The 27,421-nt window shown below is 45.6% G+C and overlaps 2 protein-coding genes across 4 annotated transcripts; one reads left to right on the plus strand and one right to left on the minus strand.

Moving 5' to 3' along the window:
• The first annotated feature begins 2,175 nt into the window (after window positions 1-2,175).
• Window positions 2,176-11,890, plus strand: degs1 (delta(4)-desaturase, sphingolipid 1). Its single transcript, XM_070841349.1, has 3 exons — window positions 2,176-2,336; window positions 8,483-9,225; window positions 9,861-11,890. The coding sequence occupies exons 1-3, from the start codon at window positions 2,255-2,257 to the stop codon at window positions 10,005-10,007; spliced, it is 972 nt and encodes a 323-aa protein (XP_070697450.1). The 5' UTR covers window positions 2,176-2,254; the 3' UTR covers window positions 10,008-11,890.
• Window positions 11,891-12,774: 884 nt separating this feature from the next.
• nvl (nuclear VCP like) lies at window positions 12,775-26,951 on the minus strand. 3 transcript variants are annotated; one of them, XM_070840708.1, is made up of 21 exons: window positions 26,902-26,951; window positions 26,488-26,578; window positions 25,814-25,871; window positions 24,925-25,170; window positions 24,053-24,155; window positions 23,423-23,499; window positions 23,122-23,256; window positions 22,815-22,916; window positions 22,491-22,608; window positions 21,013-21,157; window positions 20,099-20,453; window positions 18,907-19,128; window positions 18,648-18,752; window positions 18,142-18,204; window positions 17,857-17,976; window positions 17,425-17,524; window positions 16,760-16,866; window positions 15,075-15,151; window positions 14,797-14,888; window positions 13,826-13,923; window positions 12,775-12,981 (listed from the first exon to the last, which is right to left on the minus strand). In XM_070840708.1, the coding sequence occupies exons 2-21, from the start codon at window positions 26,562-26,564 to the stop codon at window positions 12,937-12,939; spliced, it is 2,445 nt and encodes an 814-aa protein (XP_070696809.1). In that variant the 5' UTR covers window positions 26,565-26,578; window positions 26,902-26,951; the 3' UTR covers window positions 12,775-12,936. The 3 variants fall into 3 exon arrangements, with proteins under 3 accessions (XP_070696809.1, XP_070696810.1, XP_070696808.1); XM_070840709.1 differs by having other exon boundaries at window positions 18,907-19,125; window positions 24,053-24,158; XM_070840707.1 differs by having other exon boundaries at window positions 24,053-24,158.
• Between the last annotated feature and the right edge of the window lie 470 nt (window positions 26,952-27,421).

A 27,421-nucleotide genomic window follows, 5' to 3' on the forward strand; every position in this document is an offset into this window, starting at 1 on the left:
AACCTCTGACATTATAAAAATGTCCCCTTTTCTCTTTCTCCACATGAAAGTGGTTGCCTAACAACAGTAGCACATCCTCCCCAGTAACTCCTCTATTGCTTGTTATGCACAGATAACCTCGACTGACAAAATATAAATGAGGTTTAAGCCACATCTCTTCAACACAAATGACATCAGGTTTACACCCTGGACTGTTGGCCGCTCAACAGCAGACTTTCCATTAACCAGGATTTTCATGAATGAAGGTTGTTACATGATGCACCACGTTATCACATCTTCATCCACACATTTCTGTCCAAGTCCCACAGAGACAGACGGACAGACAGGGACAGAGAGACAGACAGAGGGACAGAGAGAGACAGAAGGACAGAGAGAGAGGGGGACAGTTAGAGAGACATAAGGGCAGAGACAGACAGACAGTAGCATACAGCTGGCAGCAGTATACCACCAGAATCTTATTGCGGTTGCCCTGCCCCATCCCAGTCTTCCATGGCAACACATGATGATAGATCCTCAATGTATTGATAGAGCTGTTGCTCTCTCAGCTTGGAAGAGACACAAGTGTTTCACTCTTCTTAGTAATGACACCCCTTGGGTAGATATCCAGAATGCACAACTTTGGCAATAAAGGGATCTTCAGTTTTCTTATCTGGCTCACCATGTCAGGAATGTTCCTCCATACATGGCTTTCTGGAACAGGAACAACCCAAAGACTGTAGAAAACATGGACGCAGGCTTCGTGCTGCTGCCCTTAGGTTCCTGAAGGGTAAAACAGGTTTGTGTAACATCATATATGTGGGCTTGACACTGCTGTGTCTGGATGTGTGTCAGTTTTGTAGGTGTTCAGTGAAGTCCCCCCCCCCTCTCTGAAGGAAAGCAGATGTTGTATGAAGCTTTCCTCATATATTGGGGACTAAACATACTCTTGTACTTGCATGCTACTCAAGAACCTGAGCTCTTAACACAGTAAGTATAGTACTGTATAGTAGTATAGTAGTGTCTTGATCTCAGCTTGGGGTCATCTCTGCATTTGAACGACCACAACAGAAAAGCATCACTACACACAGTAATGCTCATTCCCAGCACGCATGGCAATTATTTACAATATATTGAAAGAACAATATATTGCTACCACTTTGATGCACCAACCTTGGCTCAGTGACCTGCCCGAGGACACTTGGACATGCGGACGGGAGGAGCCGGGGATCCAAGCGCTGATCTTTGCGCTACCTCTCTGAGTCAATAGTTATATTGAGCTATTTTGCTTTTGACTTGTGATTCATCACAACATTTTGTTGGATATTATAGGATCACATTTATTTGATAGGATATTATAGTGTTGAAATAACTCAAATCAACCTGCCTACTACCACGGTCTGCATCCCACAGCGTGAGACAGAGATTGTCTTTGTTTTCCACATGATTGCACTCTGCCACTTGTACCAGTTGGGCTTGATGAGATCCCTCTGAGTCTTATTTGAGGGGACAGTGTGCTCCTTTGTTGGGCACACAGCTGTGGTGTTGTTGGTGAGGAATGTTCTCAGGCTGGTGTAAATCACTCTCACACGGGTCAGCAGGACTTATGACTGACACTGTTGCTGCTGCCGTGTATTTAAAAACCGTGTGCGCTTCCACTGGGAGATTTGTTGGATCCCTCATTTCTCAGAGGGAGCTGATGTGCTCACCAGGTTCACCACCCAGCAGCAGCCTGTGTCCTCTGTACTGTCTCTGGACGTGTGTGGATTGTGACTGAGTTTACACTCTGGTTACTATGTCTGATACATAATCCCCATATTGTCCACATCTTTAAATGTGAGTGCTTACAGGCAACACATATTAGATTTAATGAGAATTAAAGGGAAGAAAAAGTAAAAGCACTGAACATACACGCGCACATATGCAGTATACTACAATCTAATCTTACATAGTGTGATATCAGTCACTGAGGGAAGCTGACTTGGTCTGAGAGGAGTAGGAGCTGCTGGGCCTGGAGGTGGACACCTGTCGGACGGAGGTACCCGGGGAAAAGGCCTCCGGCTGGAGGCGGGGCGGCTCCAGTCACTGCGGAGGGCGGAGCGTAGCCCAGCTGATGGTGGGGGCGGGCAGCCAGCTAGGAGGCTTCACACAGTGAGGACGGAGTGGAGGAGAGCAGCCACACAAGTCCTTTTTTTTTTTTTCCAAAAAGAAAAAAAGCTCCTCGTCGTATTTAGTTACTTGTTTGTCTCAGAAAGTTGTTTAAAAGGTAAGAGACACGATGGGGAGCCGAGTGTCCCGTGAAGACTACGAATGGGTGTACACGGACCAGCCGCACGCCGACAGGAGAAAAGAGATCCTGGGTGAGCTACGCTAGCTTTAACGTTTCCGTTAGCGCGCTTCGGACAAACCTGTACATAACTTCCACTGCACTGAACCAGGGTTAACTCAGCTGGGCGACCATTTCCATCACTGACGTGAGCTAAACGTGTCCTAGTGCGTATGTACTAGTTATCGCCACAGCAGCTGAGCTAACACGACGTTATCTAACTCAAGCTAACGGTCCGACATCCGCCCGTGGATGTGCTAACGTCAACTTTTCAAGAGCTAGCTAACGTTAGGCTGGGCTCGGCCTACACGCCCGGGACCAGTTAAGGGCCCTTTTAATGGCTGACAGAGACTACAGTGATTGCTATTACAGCCTAGATGGTTAAATATGTCCAAGCTAGTGGCAGTGAGTGAGCTCAGTGTTACATGTCCCCGTTAGCAGCGCATCGGCAGAGCCACTCCCTGAAAGGACACGGCTCAGTTTCACAGCCGCCTTCTCCCGGTAACCTTACCGGCTCAGGTCCCTGCAGCTGCAGCCGGATCAGACGGATCCACACAGGCCTTTGACACTTGTGCTACGTGTTGAAAATGTCTCTCAGTAACTGCGGGGTTTTCAGATACTTTAACTGGAGCTAAACATACATGAGGAGACAATATACATGAGGAGAAATGACCTTTTTCTTCCTCGGACCACTCGCCGATTTACTGTGATGTAACACAATGATTTAGACATTCTTGCTTGAAAAATGATGATCAAAGTTGATTTAATTTTCTGCTAATCAATCAATCAATCGCCAGAATATCTCAGCTATATAGTAACTTTTCAAACATGAGAAGCTGCTTGCTTTGTACCTGATAGAGTATCTCTGGGCAGGACATCTCCCCAGGGTCTGTACTAAATTGTCATGTATTTCTGTCATTTAATTAAAGCAAACGATTATTAGCTTTAATGATCTAATATTAAACATAAGCATTGGCTGTAACCCTAGAATGTGGACCAGTTTCTGTAAAATTCAGCCCAACATGTTTGCAACCTTTACAGTCCCTGTAGGCTGAACATTTACAAAGAGGGAATAAAAAGACTGGGGCACCTGAGGACTGAAGTGAGACGCTGTGGCTTGGACTGGAGGCTGCGTGACCAGAACTCCCACAATTGCATTTAAAGGGCAGCCCCATATGTAATGCTCCACAAAACGTCATCTGTCCGCCTCAGTCCCCTGGGACCAGGAGAACTTTTGGATGGTTGAGGATCTACAGGTTTTCTCTTTCCTTCTCGTTGTTACATAACCCATCAAGTTAATCGGTCAACACAAAGTGCTGCCATTGTGTCGAGAGTGTGACCAGATCCGTGGATAAAGCTACTCATTGACAGCAGTGCTGTCTCCTGGGTTAAATTATTCAAGGCTGAATGCAACACTATGAGGGGACACGGACACTGCTGCACCACAGAGCACTAAGGCGGCTATGAATGTGTCTGCATAGAGGTAGTGGTGTGACATGGTACCTGAAGGGCAGTTTATTACAGAGATGGATGTGAAACCGCTTAACTTTGTGAATTATGTCCATACTGAACATTAGCAACAAATGCCAAATCAGATTCTCAGTGGTGTTAACTTGTTCATACATCTGGTACGTCGTCATTAAAGGGAGCTGTGGGGCCTGCTAAACACGCATGAACCCAATCGCTGGATATTCTCACAGTGTTTACGGCCTCTGCTGTGTGTGCCAAGTTTTTGAGGTTGAGTGTTTTTTGAGTATACCAAGGGTGTCAAGATGTTTTTTTGGGGGGCAGTGGAACCCGACGTCTGACATGTGCGCACATTTTCCTGAGTTTTTGGTCATCCCAAGCCCCTCAAATGTGATTGTGCAGTAAAGTAAGAATAATGAGATATTGTACTTGCACCAGTATCCAAAAGTGTGAAACCATACTCAGCTTTAACTTTATTATGGAAGATTACCGCAGTATTTTTTACTGGATGGCTTGATTCATTTATTTCCATGTTAAAGAAAACCGACACCACGAACCTAGAAACATGAACAAATGCGTTGTTTCCCCACCCAGGATCTTCAAATACAATTACAGGATGTGATGCATGCTGGGACGTGTTTTTCTGCAGTAACCGCCCAGTTCCTGGACTGCCAGAGCACATACATGTAGCCGGCTGGCCTTGTTTTTGTTCTTTGCATTTCTTGAAAGCTGGTGAATGCTGAGCAGCTGAATCCTTGTGTGACTTGAGTTTTTATCTTGGCCTCTTTATTGTTACTTTGAAGAAGTGAGAACAAGTTTGAGCAGCTTGGATTGGCTGGATGGTTTATAGTGTGTGTGTGTGTGTGTGTGTGTGTGTGTGTGTGTGTGTGTGTGTGTGTGTGTGTGTGTGTGTGTGTGTGTGTGTGTGTGTGTGTAGGCGTGTAGGCGTGTGTGTGCGTGTGTGTGCGTGTGTGTGCGCGTGTGTGTGTGTGTGTGTGTAACAGCTACTGTGTTAGCAGTACATTTACTGAAGTACTCTACCCGAGTACTAATTTGAGGTATTTAGTGTTTTTCTGTTACCTTCTATTCCTTGGAGGGAGAGAATATTACACTTTGTCCTGTGCTACATCCACCTGACAGCTTCAGTTACTGAGCAGAATCAGATGAACAATACAAAACATAATGAATAAATTCAGATACAAATACAGAGTTCTACTGTGCAGGTATTTCCCTGGCATTTGCCACTAGAATAGACATGTGCAAACAAGCACAGTGTTGGAGAGTAGATCGGAACATCCCCCTCTCCCTGCTGCACTTTCGTCATCAGTGGCGTGCGAGGCGGAATGGTCTCTTCTTAATGATTGTTAATCGTCCCATCAGAGCAACAGGATCAGTCAGGATCTCATGGTAAATGTCCTGTAACACAGACTCCAGGTTTATCCAGTCAGATCTTTTGGAATAAAGCAACAGCTGGCTACTCATGTAAGTCCAACCACCCACTGTATTATAAGTTTTTATTCTAATAAAACAGTTTTAATTAACTAAATACAAGGTACCATTAGCCTTAACTTCTAAACAATGTGAGCTTGACAATAGAGAAAAGTGGCAGTCTGTATCAGTTGCACCACACATGCTAATATGAATGTGTGTGTGTGTATTAGCTCAGCTGAGAGGTACTACTTCAGAAAATACTGTTGGCAGCAGCTTGAATTTATCAGTAAGCATTAAACAGTCCTCAGACGGTGCTGAGGTTTCTATAAACACCACACAGATGTTTATGGGCTGAATGGATTTACATTGTGCTTTTTTTTATGGCAGAGCCATCTCATTTGTAATCACAGGAAAACTGGCAGTGTTGTCAATATGGCTGGCAGGTGGTGTTCCTTTCATGAGGAGGAAAGCCTTCTAAATCCATTATTTTCATGTATTATGTTGTGATACAGTAATTCACCATGAGCGGCGGACTAGTGCTGCCTGGATTGAAGGGAGTGATATAATAGAGTGCAAGAAGAACATGTGCATGTGTGTGTTGACACGTAAGATATAATACGCTGCTTTGTATTGACTGTCCATACACACGTTGTGTCACACTTCTTCAACTCTGTGTTTGACTTCCAGGCGACTGCTACACTAATTGACTCACTGCACTGTCGGCACGCACGCGTTTGCTGGTTCCTTTCCGTGTTCTTCTTCTCTTGAGTTAATCAATAAGCCTTACAGTGGGCTTTTCTTTTTTAAATGAGTCCGTCAGCAGTCTCCTTCAGTTTGACTTAAATGATAAGTTGACTTTAGTCAAGTCTAAAGGTCAGTAATGTGGCCATGTTTGGTGAGTAGCTACACACATCATTTGCCTTATCAACAGCTGGCTGTTTGCACAGTCAGCCACAGTTAACAGTTTAGCCGTCAGTGAAAGGCTTGCTGGATTTCCCTGGGCCCAGAATACCCCTCAGCAGCCAGTCTTTGTCTTTGCTGGTAGAAACATTCTGGCAAAGGACTGCACATGAAAACAAGTCAGTCCTGGCTTAATCTGCCACATTTCCATGTCAGCGTTGAGAGGAATGGCTGAATGGCATTTTGAAAATGGGTGGAGCAGATTGACTACATAATTAGAGCTAAATTAAATTTTCCCCTCTAATCTCAAAGTATACGCTTGTACGGGACACAGTTAAAATATATTTTGAAACATTCACTTGAAAATGTGTGTTGCAAAGTGATTGTTGACCTTGGAAATAGTTAACATGATGGCCCAGATGGTTTCTTGCACAGACCCATCCCAGAAGTCTCCTGTAGAATTGGAAGTAGGCCAGGCAAGTTTAAAAGATACTTGGCAGTGGATTGGATGAACCAACAGTCTATCACGGTGAACTTTGACCAATCAGATTAATGAACCAGATAATTTAGTGAAAACTCCCAGTCAGGATAAGAATGAAAACATGTTTCCATTGCGAAAAGCTTTCAGTGTTGTTCATTGCTCTTCTTTAAACGATGAAATCCTCTCGAGTACAGATATAACTGATGCTTTAGAGTGCTAAGGAGCTGCCATGGTTTTTGAATACACAACTGCCTTTCTGCCTTCGTCACACATAAGCATAGCCTGTATTTTAAGATTGGTCTAAACTACCGATGGATGTTTGAGATTAGCCAGCTGCCACGGATCGCAGCCTCGCCTCGCCTCACCGTAACTTCCACCCAGGGGCTGATTATGTCATACAGCCCTCTAAATCTACCCATCCATGCAAAGGCTCTCTTTATCTTGTTCATGCAAAAGTCCTGCGTGCACATGGTGAGTGCACAGTCACAGATTAGCAGTTTTAAAACCCCGTGCCCTCAAGACCGTGCGCAGACTTTGTGCTCGGCACATTAGATGTCATGGGATTGTTTTTGGCCCTTGCACCGGGGACACTGTGTTGAGCATAAACCTAGTGCCATCAAGCAACTGCTGATAAGAGGCCCAATAGTTTTTGTATTTAAAAAGAAAAGGAAAAAAAAGAAAAGCCTTTATGCTTTTGCTGGAATTTTCAATGAATGCAGCGCCCAGTAATCAAAGGTTTTTAGTTTGATAGGCAGGGAAAACCTTGCCATGACAACTGCAGGGGAAGGTGGTGTGACACGAGCAAAAGCTCCAGAGCTGCTAATGGTGAGAGTGTTTTTAACCTCCAAATAAGCAGGTTACATAGGTAGGGTAAGTAAGGTACAGGCACAGCGCGTTAAGACAGAGTACACTGACAGAGTAAGGACTAAACTGTGCAGGTTTCACTTGATCCAAAGCCAGTGTAAAAAGATGGTTTTCAAGTGTATGTTGGTGTTGGTGATATACAGCAACTGCTTAGATTTCAGTTTGGAGCAAGAAACTCACCACTGGGGGCCAGATATATGAACAGTGTGCAGTGAGGATGTGTGAACCTCAGGTCAGTGGACTGAGATAGCTGCAGGTGAAAGGATGAAGTATTATTTCCCATTTTCATTGATTCTTATTTTTTTTGCAGCCTAAATGTCACTCAAAGATGCAAATGTCATTTAAATAGTTTGAGTGGTGAATTGTGTGCACAGATGGATTTCAGGTGCATGAGCTGAATCGATGCTATGGCTGCTAATGGCCACAGCTGTGTATGAGGACGGCTGCCCTGGTGTGGTCGGAGAACCGTGCAGATGCAACACAGTGGAAGAAATTGCAGTGCTCCCTAGCGGTTCCTCCCACTGATGGCTGTAATGAGTGGTAGAGTGTTGATATGCAAATATATGTTTAAGGGTGTGAAAGTGGAAATGAGGCGTGCGTGTGTGTGCGTGTCACTGCTACAGCTCAGACTGTTGACAGAAGGAAACTGTACCCTACTAGTCAGATGGATTACTGCTCAAAGTGCAACACCTCAGCATGTGGAAAGGACATGAACTGAGTCACCTGAATTTCCCTCACATATTTACTGTTCTTAACTCTCCTATCAGCGTTTCAGATAACAAAGGTTTGATAAAACGATTTGCTGCATAGTTTCAGTCTACATCTCCAATGCTGCCCCAAACCAACAACGTATCAGCTGTCTGCCAGTAGTGTTCACTGCTTTGTGGAGGAATGCAGCCGAAACATCAGCTAAATTCTTTCATTTAAATGTTAGTTACCTTGTGAAATCGGATGACCTGATAATCAGATGCAAAGAGTTCTTTTCAGAATATGAATGTTCACTGACTTTAACTTGAGTCTCTTGTTTTTCTCCATAGCCAAATACCCAGAAATCAAGTCGTTGATGGGGCCTGACACGAGGCTGAAATGGGTTGTGTGCATGATGGTGGCAATACAGTTTTTAGCTTTCTACCTGGTCAAAGACTTGGACTGGAAGTGGGTTTTGTTTTGGACGTATGCCTTTGGCAGCTGTATCAACCACTCAATGACCCTTGCTATTCATGAGATCTCCCACAACACGGCCTTTGGAAACAACAAGGCCATGTGGAACCGCTACTTTGCCATGTTTGCCAACTTGCCTATCGGCCTTCCCTACTCTGCCTCCTTCAAACGCTATCACCTGGACCATCACCGTTACCTGGGCGGGGACGGCATCGATGTAGACATCCCCACTGAGTTTGAAGGCTGGTTCTTCTGCACACGCTTCCGCAAGTTCATCTGGATTATTCTGCAGCCGCTGTTCTATGCCATCCGGCCCCTGTGCATCAACCCCAAACCCATCACACAGCTGGAGCTTACCAATGTGGCCATCCAGCTCACCTTTGACATCCTGCTGTACTGGCTGTGGGGGGCCAAGCCCGTGGTCTACATGATGGCCGGCTCCATGCTGGGGATGGGCTTGCACCCCATCTCTGGCCACTTCATTGCTGAGCACTATATGTTCCTCAAGGGCCACGAGACCTACTCGTACTACGGCTCCCTCAACCTGCTCACCTTCAATGTGGGCTACCACAATGAGCACCATGACTTCCCCAGTATCCCAGGACGCAGGCTGCCCATGGTGAGTATAGCAGGGTGACTGGAGATCAGGTCTTAGCCATTTCATTTTCATTCACACCACAAACGGTAGCAGTAGAAAGGAAGCGCAACTGTCTAGGCAGCTGAACTACATCTTCTGACAAACACAGGGAGTGTGACCGTGTGTAAACACACAACCATGTTTCTGTTTCACAGAAACTCATTCACTTTTTAAATTTACATTTTAATGATAGTGTTCCCATCACACAATGCTTTATCTAACAGCTCTGTCATTTCTGAATAATGTAATCCAGTTCTGTTTCATATTAATTATTTCCTATTAAAGGGTATAAAACCCACCACACATTTTCCTGAATGGGATACAGTTGGGGAGAAGAGCGATCCAACCACTGTTCAGTGTCATGAAAAGGGTTTTACAATGGCAGCATTCTTAAAATGGGTCTGATGTCCACTCACAGATAACCACAGCAGTCACGGGTCTGTCAGCACCCACCCCCACAGTTTCCCATGTGTTCAAACAAAAGGCAAACTTCCGAACGATCAGTGTGTTTCGAACATGAAAGCTTTTCCAGGCTGTCGAGTGGAAAGTGGCTCTTTGAAATCCTCATCAGTAAGGACAGCGGTCAGCATGCTCATCCTTGTGTCTCCTGTCCCCAGGTGAAGAAGATAGCTGCAGAGTATTACGATGACCTGCCTCACTACACATCATGGATGAAGGTCCTGTACAACTTCATCATGGACGATACACTGAGCCCATACTCTCGAGTCAAGAGGAAGCTAAAGGGAGATGTCAAACAGGAATAAGTTGACCAACAGGTGTCCACCACGACAACAGCCCAGATCACCATCATCCTATAAACTTAACGGCTTCTGCACATTAATACATTCAGCGTGGGAAATCAGGGTGACAACTGTGCTTTTCCTCCACAGGAGGAGAAAATGGATTCAGTTATTTGTCAAGCAGGTCAGAAAAACCAAGCCAAGAGATGTTAGATAGAAATGATATGACTATATAGGTTGTTGGTGTGATGACAGGCAGCAGGACTGGTTGCTCAAACACTTCACGTTATTTCAAAGAAATAGTTTATCATCAGATTCAGATCAGACATTAATTTGCTATGTATTTTGACAAAGTACGTCATGGATGGACATACATGCCCCTCTAAAATGTGATTACTTGGGACGCCTGGCTTTTTGAAATTTCAGTTTGTCCAATACTACTGCCCAGATGTCCACTGAAGGCAGCTGTGTTGTGTTCAGGTGCTTTCACAGCTCTCAAAGGTGCTTTGCCGCCATTCCAGCTGCCGTGTTCCAATGTGCACTGGACGTGGAGTGCTCTTCACACGTACGCTCCACTTTCACACAGTGTCTGTTGCCACAGCGGTCATTAGTAAAAGGAAAAAATGTCCTTAAGACGACATTCAGATATGACCGGACTACTGTCAACACTTCCAGTGGACCTTTGAACAACACTTGAGGCTTGGCAGAACCAGAATGTGATGCTGCCATGACCAGTGGACATAAGCAGTAATAGCATATCCATGAGAAATCCAAGATGGTGCCACTGGACTTTATTAGGATGGCTAATGAATATACCTGTTGAGTGTTTCACTGTGAGCACACTAGCCTGCTGATGTAACCTGTAGTACCACTGTACAGCCTCAAAGAGCTGCTAGCATGGCTGTAGTCTCTCAACGCTCGTACACTGTTAGATATTCTACAGCAGCAGTTTAGTTCTGAGATGATGAAACTGATGTGGAAAAGCAGCAGTGGATTCACTGATTCACTTAAAGTCTTTGTGCAACCAGCCCCAGAAAGCAGCCATCAAGGAAGCTCCACAGCCGTGTGTGTGCACCAAAGGGGACCAAAGCTGAACTGTGACCCAACGCACTCATTAACATCCCTCCATATGAACAGTTTGAACCACAGTCGCAGGACAGCAACGTGTGGCAACAGTCTGGGTTGAGTTTGTGGGGAGGCGTTAAATGTTCAATGTAGATGTTTTCACCTTTTCTGGCCTGTGAGCCTTTTTCTTTTCAACTGCTCTGCTTTTTAACATGCAGCATTTTAACATAGCAGCACATTGTACAACTGTGGGACTGCGGGACTGAAATTTGGACTGTAATGCTCACGAATGTCAGTTTGAGGTTGGGTTGTGTGTGAGATTGAAGTGTGTGTGACTCATCAGTGCCTCAGACCTACGGTCTCCAGTCAGGAAGTGACTTCCTCTGTAGTCTCAAATTGGGAGATATAGGAACCTGAAACTAAATTAAGTATGTGTGCTATTGAATTGGCTGATTTATACTTTTTCTATATTCGATATATTCACTTTAGCTGCTTAAACACCAATGAGATCAATGAATAAAGACGTGTTATTGCCCATGTTAGTCCTGGCAGTGTAGAGGTGCCTTTGAAGTAGCATTTAGACCGTCAGTCAATCAAGTTTATTTGTGGGGTGTATTTAAAAATGACTAGTTGACCAAAGTGCTGTATAGGGCACAGATGGAAGAAACCAAACCCAACCTGAGACTATCTGGCTCTGTTCCCTTCTAGCAGTCAGGAGACTAATCTGTGGTCCTGCTGAATTCATTTGTCAGCAAAAGTTATTAACTCTGTTTTAGTTTTTAGCCCTAATGCATTTTTAAAATGATACCACATGAATAAAAACCTTGCTTCTGAAAGACAAATGGACTTTTCTTTTCCATGTCGAAGAATAACTGCTGGTGCCACAGTGTGACCTAAAATTCTTTTTAGGGTAAATTATTCTGTTAATGCTCCTTCAACACCTTCCTCTGAGCCTGATGTTAAGCTGTCTGAAGAGTGTTTTGCTCATTTTGTAAACAAGGTGGAGACCATCAGGTCCAAATCCAGCCTGACCCCTTGCATCCTCTCCCTCCCCCTCGCTGACCGTCCAACTTTTACTCCGTTTCAACTATCCCAACTTAAGTATTAGTAGGTACAGTGTCCCAGATGAATCCATCCTCCTGCTTAGTGGTATCATTTCAGGGTTCGATCCCTGGCTCCTATGAACCCCAGCTTGCTCAAAAAGCTTCAGTGAGTGAAAGTATAGTCTCCTCCAACTTAAGACTCATGTGTGAATGAGGATGTGATGTAAAAGTGCTTTGAGTAGTCGAAATGTCTAGAAAGGTGTCCTACAAATACAGACCATTTACCATTTGGTAGATTAATGAGGGAAAAAATTAATTTAAAAAATGCAACTTAAAATGGGAAAAACAGTAAAGTATGTGTCTGAATGCTGCTGTATGTGTGTGCATGTACACGCTTAGTGTGGCGCAATGATGCATCACATTACATTGATGTGACACCCAAACATCAAGATCCATCTGTTAGGTTGCTCAAAACTTACTGATGGGATTTCTTTATCTGCTCTGTTCCCTCTGAGAGCTTATTTAACTGCAGCAAACACTGCTCACGAGCTGTGAGGGTTTGGTTACATGGCCGCCAGTCAGGAGGAAACAATTGGACTGATAAGGAGCAGCAATGTGCACACAGACTGTAACCATCAGTCACACAGTGGCTGAATGGGTGTGGTCAGGGCTGACAGCAGACGTTTCACATCACACACACTTTATTATAAAAGCAGGGATCAGAATTATGATTCAGCCATAATAACATGACTATAACATACATGACACACAAGTGTTCACTGATAACTAGCGTCTGTGTATGAGCAGAGCTGCTGCTGGCCCCCCTCCGGTTCTGGTCCCGTCACTTATCTGCTGAGGGACTCTCTGAGCTGCTCGTACATCCGTTGGTCCTGCACAGGGAACACACAGGGACAGTTGCTTTCACACAGAATCACAAGGAGGACCTAAAGGAGGAGTCGGGCCTGCCTGAGTGTTACACGTGAGGGAGATCAGATGTCTGATGGTGTGCAGACCAACAGGCCTGCTCACCTTTGTCGCTGCCTTCTCAATGTTCTGAGGGCTTTCATCATTATTTTGTGACAGCATGAAGGAATTCGGAGAGCCGTGGGTACAGTTTCATGTTACAGCGTTTAGCGTGGGACAAGTCGGACTGGTTCTCCTGCCAGCCCGATAGCACGGGGCAGATATCTGATAGACATGAATGAACGCAATGATACAAATGAAGGCTGAGCTGTTGGTTATGTAAACATAATTCTGTTCTTTATGGGGTGGCTCCGAGGTACAGCGCCCCCCCCCCCCAAATCAGAAGATCGATGCTTCCATCCCGGCTGCTCCACTCCGCCTGACCAAGTGTCCTCGGGCAAGACGCCGTACCAGGTTATTCCTGAAGCTGGGCATCTGTGGGTGTGACAGACTGGTTTCCTGATGAAGACTGGCAGCTTCCCATCAGTGTCTGAATGCAGAGTGACTGGCTGAATGCATTTACCATTTCCTTATGATAGTTAGAGGACCTACATGTAACGCCGGTTGCCATATTACAAACGTCATGTCCAAGGCAGGGACACTGTTTCAAAACAGCGGACAAATATGGTGTAGCTCTCAGCTGAGATCCCACAGTGCCGCTCAGTTCCAGGATAGGTGGATGATATCTTAGATTTTCCTCATTGCTAACACATCCATTCACTTTTGACACGTTACTGTTACTTTCTGAAGTTACTGTTCACACTTTCTTACCCGTTTGGACACAGATGGATGAACTTTCTTGAAGGCATCTTCAAAGTTCTGTTTGCTCACTCTGATGTCACTGACGGAGCCAGAGGAGGGTGTGGAACCTGTGTGCCAAAGCCAAACAGTAGAATGTCAACTCAGCATGTGACTCAGGCCTTGTGTCATGTGACTCAGGCCTTGTGTCATGTGACTCAGGCCCTCTGTCATGTGACTCAGGCCCTCTGTCATGTGACTCAGGCCCTCTGTCATGTGACACTTACTGTAATTACTATTATCCCCTCATATCAACTAACAAGACTGTACAGCTGTAAAGCCTGAGTTACCCCTTTTTCTACTGCACAGCAGTTAGCCTGGGGAGGAAACACACACAGTTCTACAACCAACTGGAAGTCAAGTTGGTTAAGAACAGAGTGTGTGTGTGTGTGTGTGTCCTCCCTCAACTACAGACACACAAGAGCATTATATTGTCTAAATCAATAATAAATGATTTTGGAGTTCACACCACAGAAGAATGTTACCCATCAGACAAATCTGAATGATTAAAAAAAAAAATCATGCTCTGAAATGCTGGGGGTGTCTGCTGAAAGTAGGAACACTGTACTGAAGCGAGAGAGAGACAGAGAGACAGACAGAGAGACAGAGACAGACACAGACACAGACAGACAGACAGAGAGAGACAGAGAGACAGAGACAGACAGACAGACAGAGACAGACAGACAGAGAGAGAGAGACAGAGACAGACAGACAGACAGAGACAGACAGACAGAGACAGACAGACAGAGAGACAGAGACAGACAGACAGACAGACAGACAGAGACAGACAGACAGACAGAGATCTATCACAGTCAATCGATATTCATTTAGCCCCACTTCATAACAGTATCTCTCACACATATGTACAGAAATATGGAACCGTGTTAAAATGTGAAATGGAGCCGAGCCACTTGACATGTCTGCAGAGGTTGGAGTCAGATTACCAGAGGAGGAAGTTAAGGATGGCTGAGTCTTCAGGTAGCCTCTCAGAGCATTAACAGATGCTTCCCTCACTAACGCAGTCAGGTCAGCGCCACTGAATCAAACACAAACACACACATTTAGAGTTTCAGATTTGCAGATCAGGGCATCAGTATTTAGTCAGTATCATGCAACTGAGAATATACAGAAGAAAAAAAAACTGTTCATTTTTCATGTGTTTCATCTGAAATCAGAACGAGAATTCAGTGGGTGTGTGAGGGGGTTTGTAGCCTGCACTTACGTGAAGCAATCGCAGCGCTCGTCGAGGGCGATCTCTTCCAGACAGACATCCTGCTCAAGCTGAGGTTTGGTCCCACCCTGGAACATATGAATGTAAAGTCACTTGAGAAGCTCAGAAACCTTTTCATCTCTGTGCATTCAGAGTCTCAGCACCAAGACTGAAAGCAGGGGGGGGACGCTAGCCTCAGGTCTGCTGCTGGCACCGTTTCAGATACCACTGCTTGACGTGTCAATCGAAAGATATTTCCCAGTCATGCGTCACGCACATTTAAGACATTGTGGGACATAATTTACGCCAGGATCAGGTCTTTCCCTTCCAATATTCCAGAAAACAACATGTCCAAGTGTCCTTGAGGCGAGACACTGAACCCCAACCTGCTCCTGAAGCAGCTTCAGTGTGTGAATGTGTGTGAAAGAACAGTCTCCTCCAGCTTAGAGTCCTCCTGAATGAATGATGTGTGAATGAGGATGTGATGGAAAAGTGCTCTGAGTAGCTGAAATGACTAGAAAGGTGGTAAACAAACACAGACCATTTAACACCAGGGGACAGGAAGCACTCGGGCATTTTGAAGATCTTCTTACTCAAGTATAAATGAAATCCAAGTAGGGCTGCACTATACTGGAGAAAACTGATACTGCAAAGTCTTTTTTCTGTGCTTCTATCAATGGCAATGCTGCAGAGTCTGGAGATCACCTACCTGGAAATATGCAATGTTATGTGATGTTATGTCATTCATGTATGTGTCTGTACACAAACACACACATTCACATTTTCATCATTCTCTGTTCATCTTTCCTCTTGTTTAAGAGAACTGTGTGCTCGCTGTGATGGTGGTCAGACAGACTTTTCGTGGAGATTAGTCATGGAGAGTGAGGAGCACGAGAGATTTCCTCTTTTTTTTTTTGGCTGTTTTATACAAAGCAGCTGTGCTACACTGAAAATGAAGCGTGGGGTTTGGATTCACACCTGACAGACACCTGACACTGGCTGCCCACAGCATCTTAGGACCACCAGCTGAACCAAACGCTACGATGAGAGCGTTCCAGAGGAGAGGGCAGAGAGTTCAGCTTGACATTCAATACCATCATCCCAGAGGTCCTCTGCTCCAAACTCAACCACCTCAGAGCCAGCTCAGCTCACTGTGCCAGCCCGGAGGCAACAGGTAAGGCTGGTGTGCCGCCTCCGCTCTTGTCCCACTGCACCACTGACTGCATCTCAGGAGATGTCTGTTCAACTCCTGCAGTCTGCAAATGACTCCACGGTCCTCTGCCTCATCTGAGATGATGACGAGCTCAAGACAGAGGAAATGATTTGATCTGTGCAGAGACCGGCTCCATTTTCTTTTAACCCCCACAGGCCTCTCTTTTGCCTTCCTTTAATTCTCTTAGAAATCTGCACACACGTCCATGTTTGGATGTGTGTATGAAGATATAAAAGTACACATATTGACACATGAGGTGGATTTATAGGGGAATTTGTAGAAGTTAACAATATACATTTGTATTTTTTTCATCCCCGTGGCTCTGAACGGCAAAAACTGGCCAGTGATGGGAATAACGGACTGTGCAGCATTCCCTGTATACCTGCACCCCCTGTCCAAATCAAAATACGATAGAGTAAATATAAATACATATAGTTGCATTAGATGATGTTATAGTGCATTTTCATGTGTGGTTCAAATGTACCTTAGTAATGGTGAGCAGGATGGCATGGCGGTCTGCTGGAGGTGGCAGACCCACATACAAGGTTTTATCTAGACGGCCTGGCCTCAGTATGGCAGGGTCGATGATGTCTGGCAGGAAACACGACAAATAATGAACTCAGTTTTGAAATCGTGCTACAGGTTAAAAAATACTGGTGAAAGAAGTGTTTAGATCTTATACCTACAGTTCATTCATTAAAAGTACTAATAAAACAATATAAAAATAATCCATTACAAGTCCTGCATTTAAAATCAGACTTTCATAAAAGTACAGATGAACTTTCAGCAAAATGAAAGAACTATTGTTATTAAAAGTGCTATTGAATTAAAATACTCTAATATATATACTACTAATATTGAGTATGGCATTAAATATAGACAAATGCAGTGCTGTAACAAGGACAATATTTTCCTGTGAAATGTAGTGGACATGAGTATAAAGTAGCTTAAAATGGAAATACTCTCAAAGTACAAGAGGACTTGAACAAATGTACTTAATTACTTTGTTCCACTGTTAAAAACTGCAGTAAAAATACAATCCTTGCAGCTCCCACGATGAACCAAGAGGCTAGAAGCATCTCAGCTTGGTTCGGGCTGCATGTCCGTGTACCCTGAGAGGCTGGGGTGTGACTAAAGCTGGGTCTCTACCTGGTCTGTTGGTCGCAGCCATGATGAAGACCTGCCGTCGATTCTCCAGGCCGTCCATCTCTGTGAGCAGCTGGTTGACCACCCGCACGCTGGCTCCTGACTGAACACACAGCACACACGCCCCCAGGTCACTACAAGAACGACTGTCACGTCAGCATCTTCACCATCCATCACCTGTCCCACTTATCCTCAGAGGGTCGGGGGGGCCGGAGCCAATCTCGGCTGACAGACGGTGCAAGACAAGCATTCACACTTTCGGGTACTTTGCCCAAAGGTATGCAGTAGTAGGGTCCACACAGATGACCCCCCCCCCCGAGATAGCAAAAATATTACTTTAGCTCCCAAGACAGTGTTTAAACATTTCTGCCGTCTACGTGCTGCACTCTAGAGTTCTGGACATGATGCTCACAGATCCGAGTTCGTCCGTCTCACCTCATGGCCTGAGCGGCGAGGACACAGAGCATCGATCTCATCAAAGAAGATGACGCACGGAGCCGAGTTGCGCCCCCTCTGGAAGACTTGTCTGACCGCGCGTTCGCTCTCTCCCACGTACTGCACACACAAACACATCAGTTAGTGCACGCAGCTGATCCCGACATCAGCCCTCTGGGCAGTATGGACTACCGGGATGACTCGTTGCTCCAAGAGCAGGATGAGAAGAGAAGGACACAAACTAGGAGGTCATGAAAACTGGGAGCACACTGGTTAGTCACTCACCATGTTCAGCAGCTCTGGACCTTTGACAGAGATGAAGTTCAGGCCTGACTCATTGGCCACTGCCTGTTAGGAGACAGGGTGACACAGGGTGAGGACACCTTCCTCTCTGTGGCTCCTGCCAGAGCCCATTTTTGACATTATGAGGTTTCCACCAGATGAGGAGCAAAGCAGAAATAAACCCCTTTTCATTTTTGCACCCACGCCAGTCAGTATAGTTGTAGTCCAGTCTGGGTGTGGGACCCCAGGAGACCAACAAATGTAATGACAAGACTGTTTCATTTCAATCTTTAAAGGTTCTTTGGTTTAAGTGGCGATTGTGTCCATGATACAATAAATGATGGTGAAAGTGAGACAGATCACTGACAATATTCCAACTCAAGAATATTTCTACCGGTGAAAATGGTAGAAGCCCTGTAGATGTTGTATAACGTTTTACAGCAGCACAGTGGTATGTTACTCAGCTAACTGTTGTGTCATGGTGTCATGGTGTTGGTGTGGTAGGGGACCTTGGCCAGCAGGGTTTTTCCACATCCTGGAGGTCCTGCCAGCAGCACACCGGATGGAGCACTGAGCCCCAGAGCCTTGAACTGCTCTGGAGAACGCACCGGAGCCTGCAAGGCACACACACACAGTCGATAAGACAATAATGGATACAATAACATGCCTAAGCACGTAAGAGGCTGTTACTGACTGTGGCCACTCATAACTGTGGCTCATCCTCTCGCACTGGGACATGGACGTTATGGGGGGCAGCTTGGTATTTACCAGTATGGCCATAGTGAGCTCCTCCCTAATGTCCTGCAGGGCTCCCACATCCTCCCAGCTGACATCGGGCACGGTGGCAAAGCCCTCTCTCTTGGCTGAGGGCTGGACACTGGCCAGGGAAGCGTGGAAGTCTGACATGAGGATGGACAGATTGGCAAGCTCCTCCTCCGACAGCCTCTCGGTGTTCTTCAGCAGGTGCAGGAGGAGCCACAGCTGCCCCTGCTCAACAGAGTACACAACTCATCAGGATAGTAAAGTCAAGGTCACTGGAGAGCCCCCGCTAACTGACACTGTCTTTGGACGTGATCCAATGTTTGGTGTTTAGAAACACAGCTGCATTATCATGTCTGATCAAATGACTGATGGGTCCAGAGACAGTGAAGGTGAACTTCGGTTACTCTTTTTTCCTCCATGTTTCCTAAAACTGATGTTATGTTTACACACGTTCGAAGTGGCTGCTCCATCTATAAGAAGGCACTGTTCAGCAGCTTACACAGAGGGAGCTGAGCACTGACCTGCTAAAAGTGTTGGCTTCCTCAAAGTTATAATAAGAGCATTCGATACATACAGTAGTATGTGGACGTCACAAAGACTAATGGATCGGCATATTCAACCGTGCGTCTGCTGATTTTCTGCTTGATCATGACAGAACACTGTGACTTTCATCGCTACTCATTTTAGAGGCAATTGCAAGGAAATGATCAACGCTCCACCTTGTGCTATGAGAAAGGCAGTAAACCATCCGTCGGTGTGACCACATAGGCAGCTTGTGTTGTTCACTGCTCATGTGCAAAGAGTTCCATGTTGAACGGTGGTTTAGTTTAGTTTTCTGATGCCTGTGGATTCATTTCCAGGCCACCACATCACGGTGCATCCAGATGCAACCAGCTGACTAACGTTGGAAATAATGCAGCAGCTGCAGCCGCTTCAATCACTGCTGTGGTTTTGTTTTCATCACTTATCCTTTTCAGTTTCTCCCTGTGTTTTCCTTCCCCTCGAGTCTCCGGTGTGTCCCTGTGTGTGTGTGTGTGTGTGTGTGTGTGTGTGTGTGTGTATGCGTGTGAAGTGGGCGTGGCCTACACGTATAAGCTGTCTACTCAGCAGACTGTGGAATAAGAGAGCAGAGCTGCAGCCCTACACATCTCTGCTGCCAAAGCACCAGAGTTTGTCAGATTACTGTTGATGCTCGTACCTGCGGCTGGTTATGTCCTTCGTGAGGGTCTGGCATGATCCCTGTTGTCTGCTGCTCTCTGACCTCTGTGTCAGGTTCAGCAGCCTCAGGTTCAGCAGCCTCAGGTTGAGCAGCCTCAGGCTGAGCAGCCTCAGGCTGAGCAGTCTCAGGCTGAGCTCTGCTTGTTAGCAGCTCTTCAGCAGAGCTCTGAGGATGTCCTCTTATATCCAGCAGGACCCTGTTTACAGCAGTCATGGCAGCTTCACGGCACAGAGCCATGAGGTCTGCGCCCACGTAGCCTGGGGTGAGCCGGGCCAGCTGCTGGTAGTCAAAGTCCTCTGGCAGCTTCAGCTTTCGACACAACGTCTTCAAGATCCTGACAGATCAGAAAGCATTGAGCTTAAGTTCAAGCTGAGTTAACAGTTATCATTTGGTAAATACCTGCATGTGGAGACAGAAAGCTCCAAGACAAACTTTCCATTTCTGGTCCCACAATACATAGACATGAACATTTTGAAAGTTAAGTCACTTCTTTACCTAGTGACGTATTTTAGGTGTAATTCTAGTCACAAAGCATACCACCTGTACACTGAGTGTCAATTTGTGGGCATGACAAAACACAAAAACACGGTCCGTGATGATAAGACCAGCTGATAAGCAACAGTCATTGAAATGACCGAAACTGAAAGTTAAGATAAGTTCGATGGTAAAGCAGGCAGCTGCTTTCAGACCAAAAGGCTTTGTTCCAGCTTTCCTCTCAGCTCACTGCTTATGTTGCATAACACAGATAGAAAACTTCCAAACACATCAGCAGTAAAACTGGGAAAACTGGAGCTCTAAGGTTAAATGATCTATTGGCAAACCCAGCAAAAAAATGAGACGGATAATCAAGATGATCACGGCTACAGGATTTAGAGTAATAATGTGTGACTGACCTGAGACGAGCCGCTTCATCAGGAATACCCAGGCAGATTTCTCTGTCGAAGCGTCCAGCTCTGCGGAGAGCGGGGTCCAGGGAGTCTGGCCTGTTGGTGGCTCCGATGACCAGGACCTGTGCCGTCACCGTCGGACTGTTCAAGTCTGTCCGGAGGCAAGCACCAGAGGGATGTCACCTCACCCGCAAAGTCCGGTTAAAGGTTGCTTATATTAGGCTTTTCTCTCTCTTGTCTGACAGACAAAGGAACTGAATTCATGGGAATATTTCACAGAGATGATCAGTAATTATAATAGCTGGCCCATAAAAGAAAACTCATTTTATCCAAACTCCAATTTCCACTTGCAGCTCTTTACCAGACAAGTTTAATATGTGAAACAACTTTCACAAAAAGGGCAGAAAATGTCCCAAAGTAGATGTAGACCGGCTTATAACCTACATTCTGCTGTGATCAATGACTGTTAACCATTTCAATTTAAGAGCAGCTTGCAGGTTATTTATACTTAACTTTGTCAGAAAATGACAATTTTAAGTGGTAATGCAGGATTTCATATGTTTTACAAAATTCAGAGGAGAAAGAGGCAGTTTTCCTAAAAACGCTCTATTTTTTTCCCAACAACTCGTCATATAATGCAAGATAAGGGAGTCGCTGTCTGCTGCAGTAAATGTGATTCAGGAGGTTTTAATTGCATTTTGCCATGTGTCATCATAGTCATAAGGAAAAGGAGAGCTGCTAGCTTTGTGCCTGGGTGCACTTTGTGCAGGTGAAGGGCTTCATCGCTGTCACTTTAGACCGGAGGATTTCTTCCCAGTGGTATGATGGAGTTTAGGATGGGATTTCAAAGCAGAGACCGTGTAAGGTTGAAAGCTGGTCCTGCTGCCGCGGCGGGCGGTGACCACAGACCCGTCAGAGACTCAATTCAACCAAAACGTGCTCTGTGAGTCTGGTTTTCTAACTTTTGCTGACTTCTAAATCTATCAGCACAATGATTTCAGTAATGAGAAGCAACGTGGGACACGTAGTAATTGTAATCAGGCAGCGATCTCTCTCTCTGTGTCTCTCTCTGTGTCTCTCTCTCCCCCCTCCTGCTGTAAAGGTAGAGCACCGTAAAACCTGCCATAGCTGTGGAGTTAAATCATTGTGAGACGTGATACAAGCTGCTACTTGTGCCTCACTGAGAAGGAAGATGGCGCTGTGAGAGTGGCAGCCAGGTACAGCAGCTCTTCCAAACTTTTCTAGTTTCTGCTCTATTTTCGTGTGTTTTTTGCTTTCTTCACTCTTTCTTCTCTTTCTTTTCTATTGTTGCTGCTGTAACGTGGATTTCCCCCTATCTGGGATCAATAAAGAAAGTCTAAGTCTAAGTCTCACTTCCTGTTATGGATAAGTATTAACACTCCTGGCCGGTATTAGACAACCGATGCCAGTTTTATTATATCCTGACACATGATAGCAAAAAACCAAAGCTTTCTGTATCTTACCATCCATACAGGTGAGCAGCTGGGCTACAATCCTCCTCTCCATGTCTTTAGAGGCCACCTCTCTCTTCGGAGTGATGGCATCTATCTCATCTATGAACAGGATGCATGGGGCAGAGCTCTGCAAGGGACCAAAGATGTCCGGAGAGAAAGACATCATTTATCCTTATCCAACGAGTGATCGCAGTTCTACTGTATCTGTAGTACCACAGGAGCATCACATGAGCATCTGGTTAGCTGTGCCTACTAAACCTCCTCCTCCTCCTCACTGTCTAGTCTTTTGTAGAGACATCTCACATGACTTAAAGGACAAACAGCCCCACTGACCACAGCCAGCTCAAACAGCTCTCGGAGCTTCTGTTCCGACTCGCCGGACACTCCAGACACCAGCTCCGGAGCAGACACCTTCAGCATGGGCAGCTGCAGCTCCTGAAACACACAACCACGTCACTTTGTTTAACAAGCACACAAAATGCAGCAACCTTCACCGATAACACACATCTGTAAAGGGTGTGTGTCTTTGTATGCATGTACATACTAACTTGCCCTTTGTCCTATATTTTGATATTAAACTGAAGATTTAGTTCCAACAGGAAGCTGTTTCCTCTACATGCTGGTGTTGTCCAGCACTCACCCCAGCTACAGCCTGGGCCAGGAGGGTCTTCCCACAGCCAGGAGGTCCGTGGAGGAGAAAGCCCCTCGGAGGAACCATTCCCAGCTGCTGGTACACCTCTGGGTGACGAATGTGCATCAGCAGCTTACACACCTCCTGCAACAATGTCAAATAATAGCAAGAGAAGACTTCAATACGAATGGACTGATTGAGTTTGGTGCCTCTGAGTGGACACTGACTGAAATGCACTGCCATCCCCATTCTACGATAGAGGAGAATTTAGTACAGCAACAAAGAGAGCGGCAAGGTTAGAGGTACTAACCGTCAATGTCTCTTCATTTCCTCCTACATCTTCAAACTTCAGAGAGGGGTACTGCAGCTCTGGTGACTTGGATTTTGCTGTAAAATCATTCATACAGAAAACCGACTGTTAGCGACATCACAGTGGAGAGCTGCAACACTCCCATAGATTTCTATTGTGACTGTGAAATGTGGCAATTCATAACACATGTTATCTCAAGGCTCTTTCCACAAAGAGCAGGTCCAGACCAAACTCTTTAATCAAGAGAGAGACCCAGTGATTCAAGAATTCAACATTAAGGATTCATGAATCCCCACATGAGCACGTACTGTGTCATAGGGCAGAGCAATAGTTCCAAACACATCAAGTTCCAGTGTAGAGCCACATTCTTTTTCAGTGGTTCCCAAGCACACTTGCTAGTAAGTTGATGAAAATACTGCATTTTGTTTGACATTTTAACACGTACGTTATGAGTTGGTGCTGCAGAAATAAAGACAGTAAATCCAGTCACCGCTGCCGTCTGTCCAACAGGTCGACAGCACAGCACTGTTTGGAACTATTGATAGCGACATGAACCACGTGGCCTCTTTGGCTGCGTGGTGTCCAGTGACAGATTAAACATCTAGATTTTGGTAGTAGGATGGGTAGAACCTTTCTTGTTCAGGTTGTGAGACTCCGTAGTTTCAGTGGAGGTCTTCGTCCTCTTTTTTGACTTTTTGTGAGACTTCTCAGGCTCCAGCATCGACACGTCTGTCTGCTGAGGACAAACATAAACGGCAGTCAGCGAATGAGTGGAGCAGCAGCAGCCGGACACAGAACAAAGTAAAAGTCTATGTGGGGGTGGGTCAGACTATCGGGGGGGCCACTCTAAACTCTGCTTTGTTGTTATATCGAGGTGTTTTTGAAGGCGATGGGAAAAATTCCCCCTACTCATGGCAGGACCACATTTTCTAAATGGCAGAATTCTGGAAATTCTTGGTTTGTTCAGAATAATAAGGAATAAACAGGAATATATACACCCTCACTGCTGCATTTGAAGTTTCACAAAACAGGAAGTAACTGGTGACGAACAGAACTGTGACTCCGGGGTGAAGGTGGGACTTTTGCTGCGATCTGAAACACACCACTGATGCAGATGTCCGCCCTTCTTCTTCCTCATATAGGAGGGTGTGTTGCTATGGATGTTCATGGTGAGAAAACCCTGCAGAGTGCAGGTTTCCGCTGTAACGGCTTTAGCACTTGTCACCTTTGTCACCTTCTGCCACCAGTAAACGGTGGATAAATCAGCCATCACAGGCACCCCCCAGGAAAGAGCAGCAAACACAGCAAACACATCAGCGTGGCTGCTCTTATTCTGAAATCTGCACCCATCACAGATATGTGGGTGTCAGCCTGTCCTGCTCACAGTTCTTCCATAAACTGTTAATACATTCTTTTTTCATATTACTGATATCCACGTCCACAAAGTGGGTTGTGTCAGCATAGTAACTGTCCTGTGTCTTTTAGTATAGACTTCCACATACGTTTGCTGCGCTGTTAACTGACTCCTCTTCACACAGGTCAATGAGGATGTTGCTCTTCTCGGTGCATCTGCCCCTATCGATGAACCACCCTCCTGTGGAGATCAGCGTCCCTGTGCTGGGAGCGGGGTGGGTCACGCTGGCAGGGCTGCTGGCAGCGGGCTGGTCTGTCATGGGCGACCGGATGCTGGACTCTGGGTGTCCCTTCCGGTACAGGGATGTAAGAGAGCTGTTCATGTGGTTGCTGGGCTGCGGGTGGCAAAGAGCGACAGCGAGGGCTGGTTAGACTTCACCGTGAAAAAGGGCTGTGCAGATCACCTGCAGCTAGATTCTAACGTTTGGGAAATGTGCTTGTTAGTTGTCGACCCCATAGTCAGATGAGTGGATGGATGTGTAGGTCCAGGATACGTTTACACTACCCTAGCACAAAAACTAGAAAAACTGTGTGTCCTCCAAAGTCCCAAGTCTGCCACTAAGAGCTATGAATTAACTTGGTGTAACTTATCCAAGGCCCACTACTTTCTCCATTTCAACTTTATTCAATATTCCTGCAATAAATTTGATCTAAATTTCAGCAAATGTACATAAAAGCTCCAAGCCTGCCTTTAACTGAACACTGAGCTACAGCTAGCTACATTTTCCTTTAAAAAGCAGATTTTGGACGACAGGTGCACACATGCTGTCTCAGTGATACTACAAAATATGAGTGTTGAAGCCAAAACAACTGAAAAGTGGCCACGACTGTCACGTCATGATTTAAACCAGAACCAGAGATGCTGTCTGGGTGCTAAACAGACGAGTGTGCTTAATTAGGCTGTGTGGGTCGAAGGAAGCAATCCAAGTTCTATGATTCTACTATAATTCCTCAGAGTAAACCAACATCGGGTCTTACAGTGTTCTCCAGAATGTGGTCATCGCTGTCGGAGCACTCCGACGTGCTGCTGCCGTCCCTGTCGACACACACACACGTGAACGGATTAGTGGTACGTTTAAAAAGAGAGTACGAGTGCAGCAGGGAGGAGGACTGTTAAACCCACTTCAGACCAAAGCTTCACGACAAGGTGACTTGGAAGTTGCAACTACTTGCAAGACGCTGGTCTGAAACGTTCTGAAACCTGCTCGTTTAGAGAGAGAGGAGAGTGATGGTGAGGCGCTGGCTGCATTTGGATTTCTAGTATTGATCAAATGGAAAAAAAAAAAAAAAAGTACGGTTGAGTACTTGGGTGTGGTTCACTGCCACACCCAAGGGGCCCTCTAGTGTCGGGTTCTCTGGTCTATTCCTGGTGCGGTTCAGTAATTTAGAGGAGTTTTCCTCCGTCCAAACCGCTGCCATTTCAAACAGCTGACCGTTTGCCGACTTTGCTACGAGCTGATTGGCTGCTGAAACAGGTGATGTTTCTAAAACCGCCCGCCGATTTGACAAGCTGAGTTGCCGGCAACAGCATCAGCTGACCTGAGTCGAGCGGAGATGGACCAGCTAACCCTGCTGCAGCTTCTCCCTGCAACGTTGTGCACTGGTTTGGTCTGAACTGGGCTCCAGAGCCCCAGCCAGGCAGTGTCATTTACCCTGTGTCATTGTGGCTGTGCTTGGCTCTCTTAGCCAAGTGTTTGCTCTCCAGATCGGTGGGTCCAGACTCCTTCATGATTGCTTCGTACACTATGAAAGGCAGATGGAAAAGAGTGATCAGAGCTGCTCACAGTACATGCTCCAAAAGAAGAGAGTGATCAGGAAAACTGGAATGGACTGGCTGGCTAAGAGCTCATGTCTGCAAGTATTCTTTTTTTTCTCAGAATTACAGAACATTTGACTGATCTCGTCCAGGTGACATGACCTGATTTCCCTTATCATGACTAAAACTAAATCAGAACTATCATCTTCGCCTGCCTGAAGAGTAGCAGGCATTCCAGTTTAATCAGTTAACCTAAGAATCACCCTGAAAACATGTAAGCCAAACTAGTCACGGTGCAGTATTCTCTTACCTTTCTCTACTTGAATCCTGAAAGCGGTCTTGTTTCTTCTGCCATACTCCATTCTGAGGATACAGTGCAAACCAAAAGCTTTAGGACCTGGAATCTATAGACATACACCCAACAACCCTTCGATAACGGGATTGGTGTGGGGGTGTGGCCGAGCAGATGAAAAAGGAATAGATGTTGAGCTGTCAGTTCAGGAGTTTGGCTGTTGATGTTTTTAACTGCTGGAAAGTCTCTGTGAGCCGATGCTAGAGAGGTCTACTGTGTTGTGTAACAAGGCTACAGTAGCTTAACAAGACAAACACTTGTATACATTTTAAATGCTGCTGTCAACATGTCTGCTTTCAGCTGTTGCCTGTCCAAGGACTACAGATGAAAACGAGCCATTCTGGCCAGCTGACATGTTTTAATGTCAATATGGACTGTCCCAATCAAAATGAAATAATAAATTAAATCAATAAACGAATCACTGTCGCTTGCCTGTACAGTTTTTGAAGTTCCTGGGCAATGGCTGAAAGGTCCACAT

Source organism: Pempheris klunzingeri, chromosome 12, assembly GCF_042242105.1.
Source record: "Pempheris klunzingeri isolate RE-2024b chromosome 12, fPemKlu1.hap1, whole genome shotgun sequence".
Taxonomy (NCBI): domain Eukaryota; kingdom Metazoa; phylum Chordata; class Actinopteri; order Acropomatiformes; family Pempheridae; genus Pempheris; species Pempheris klunzingeri.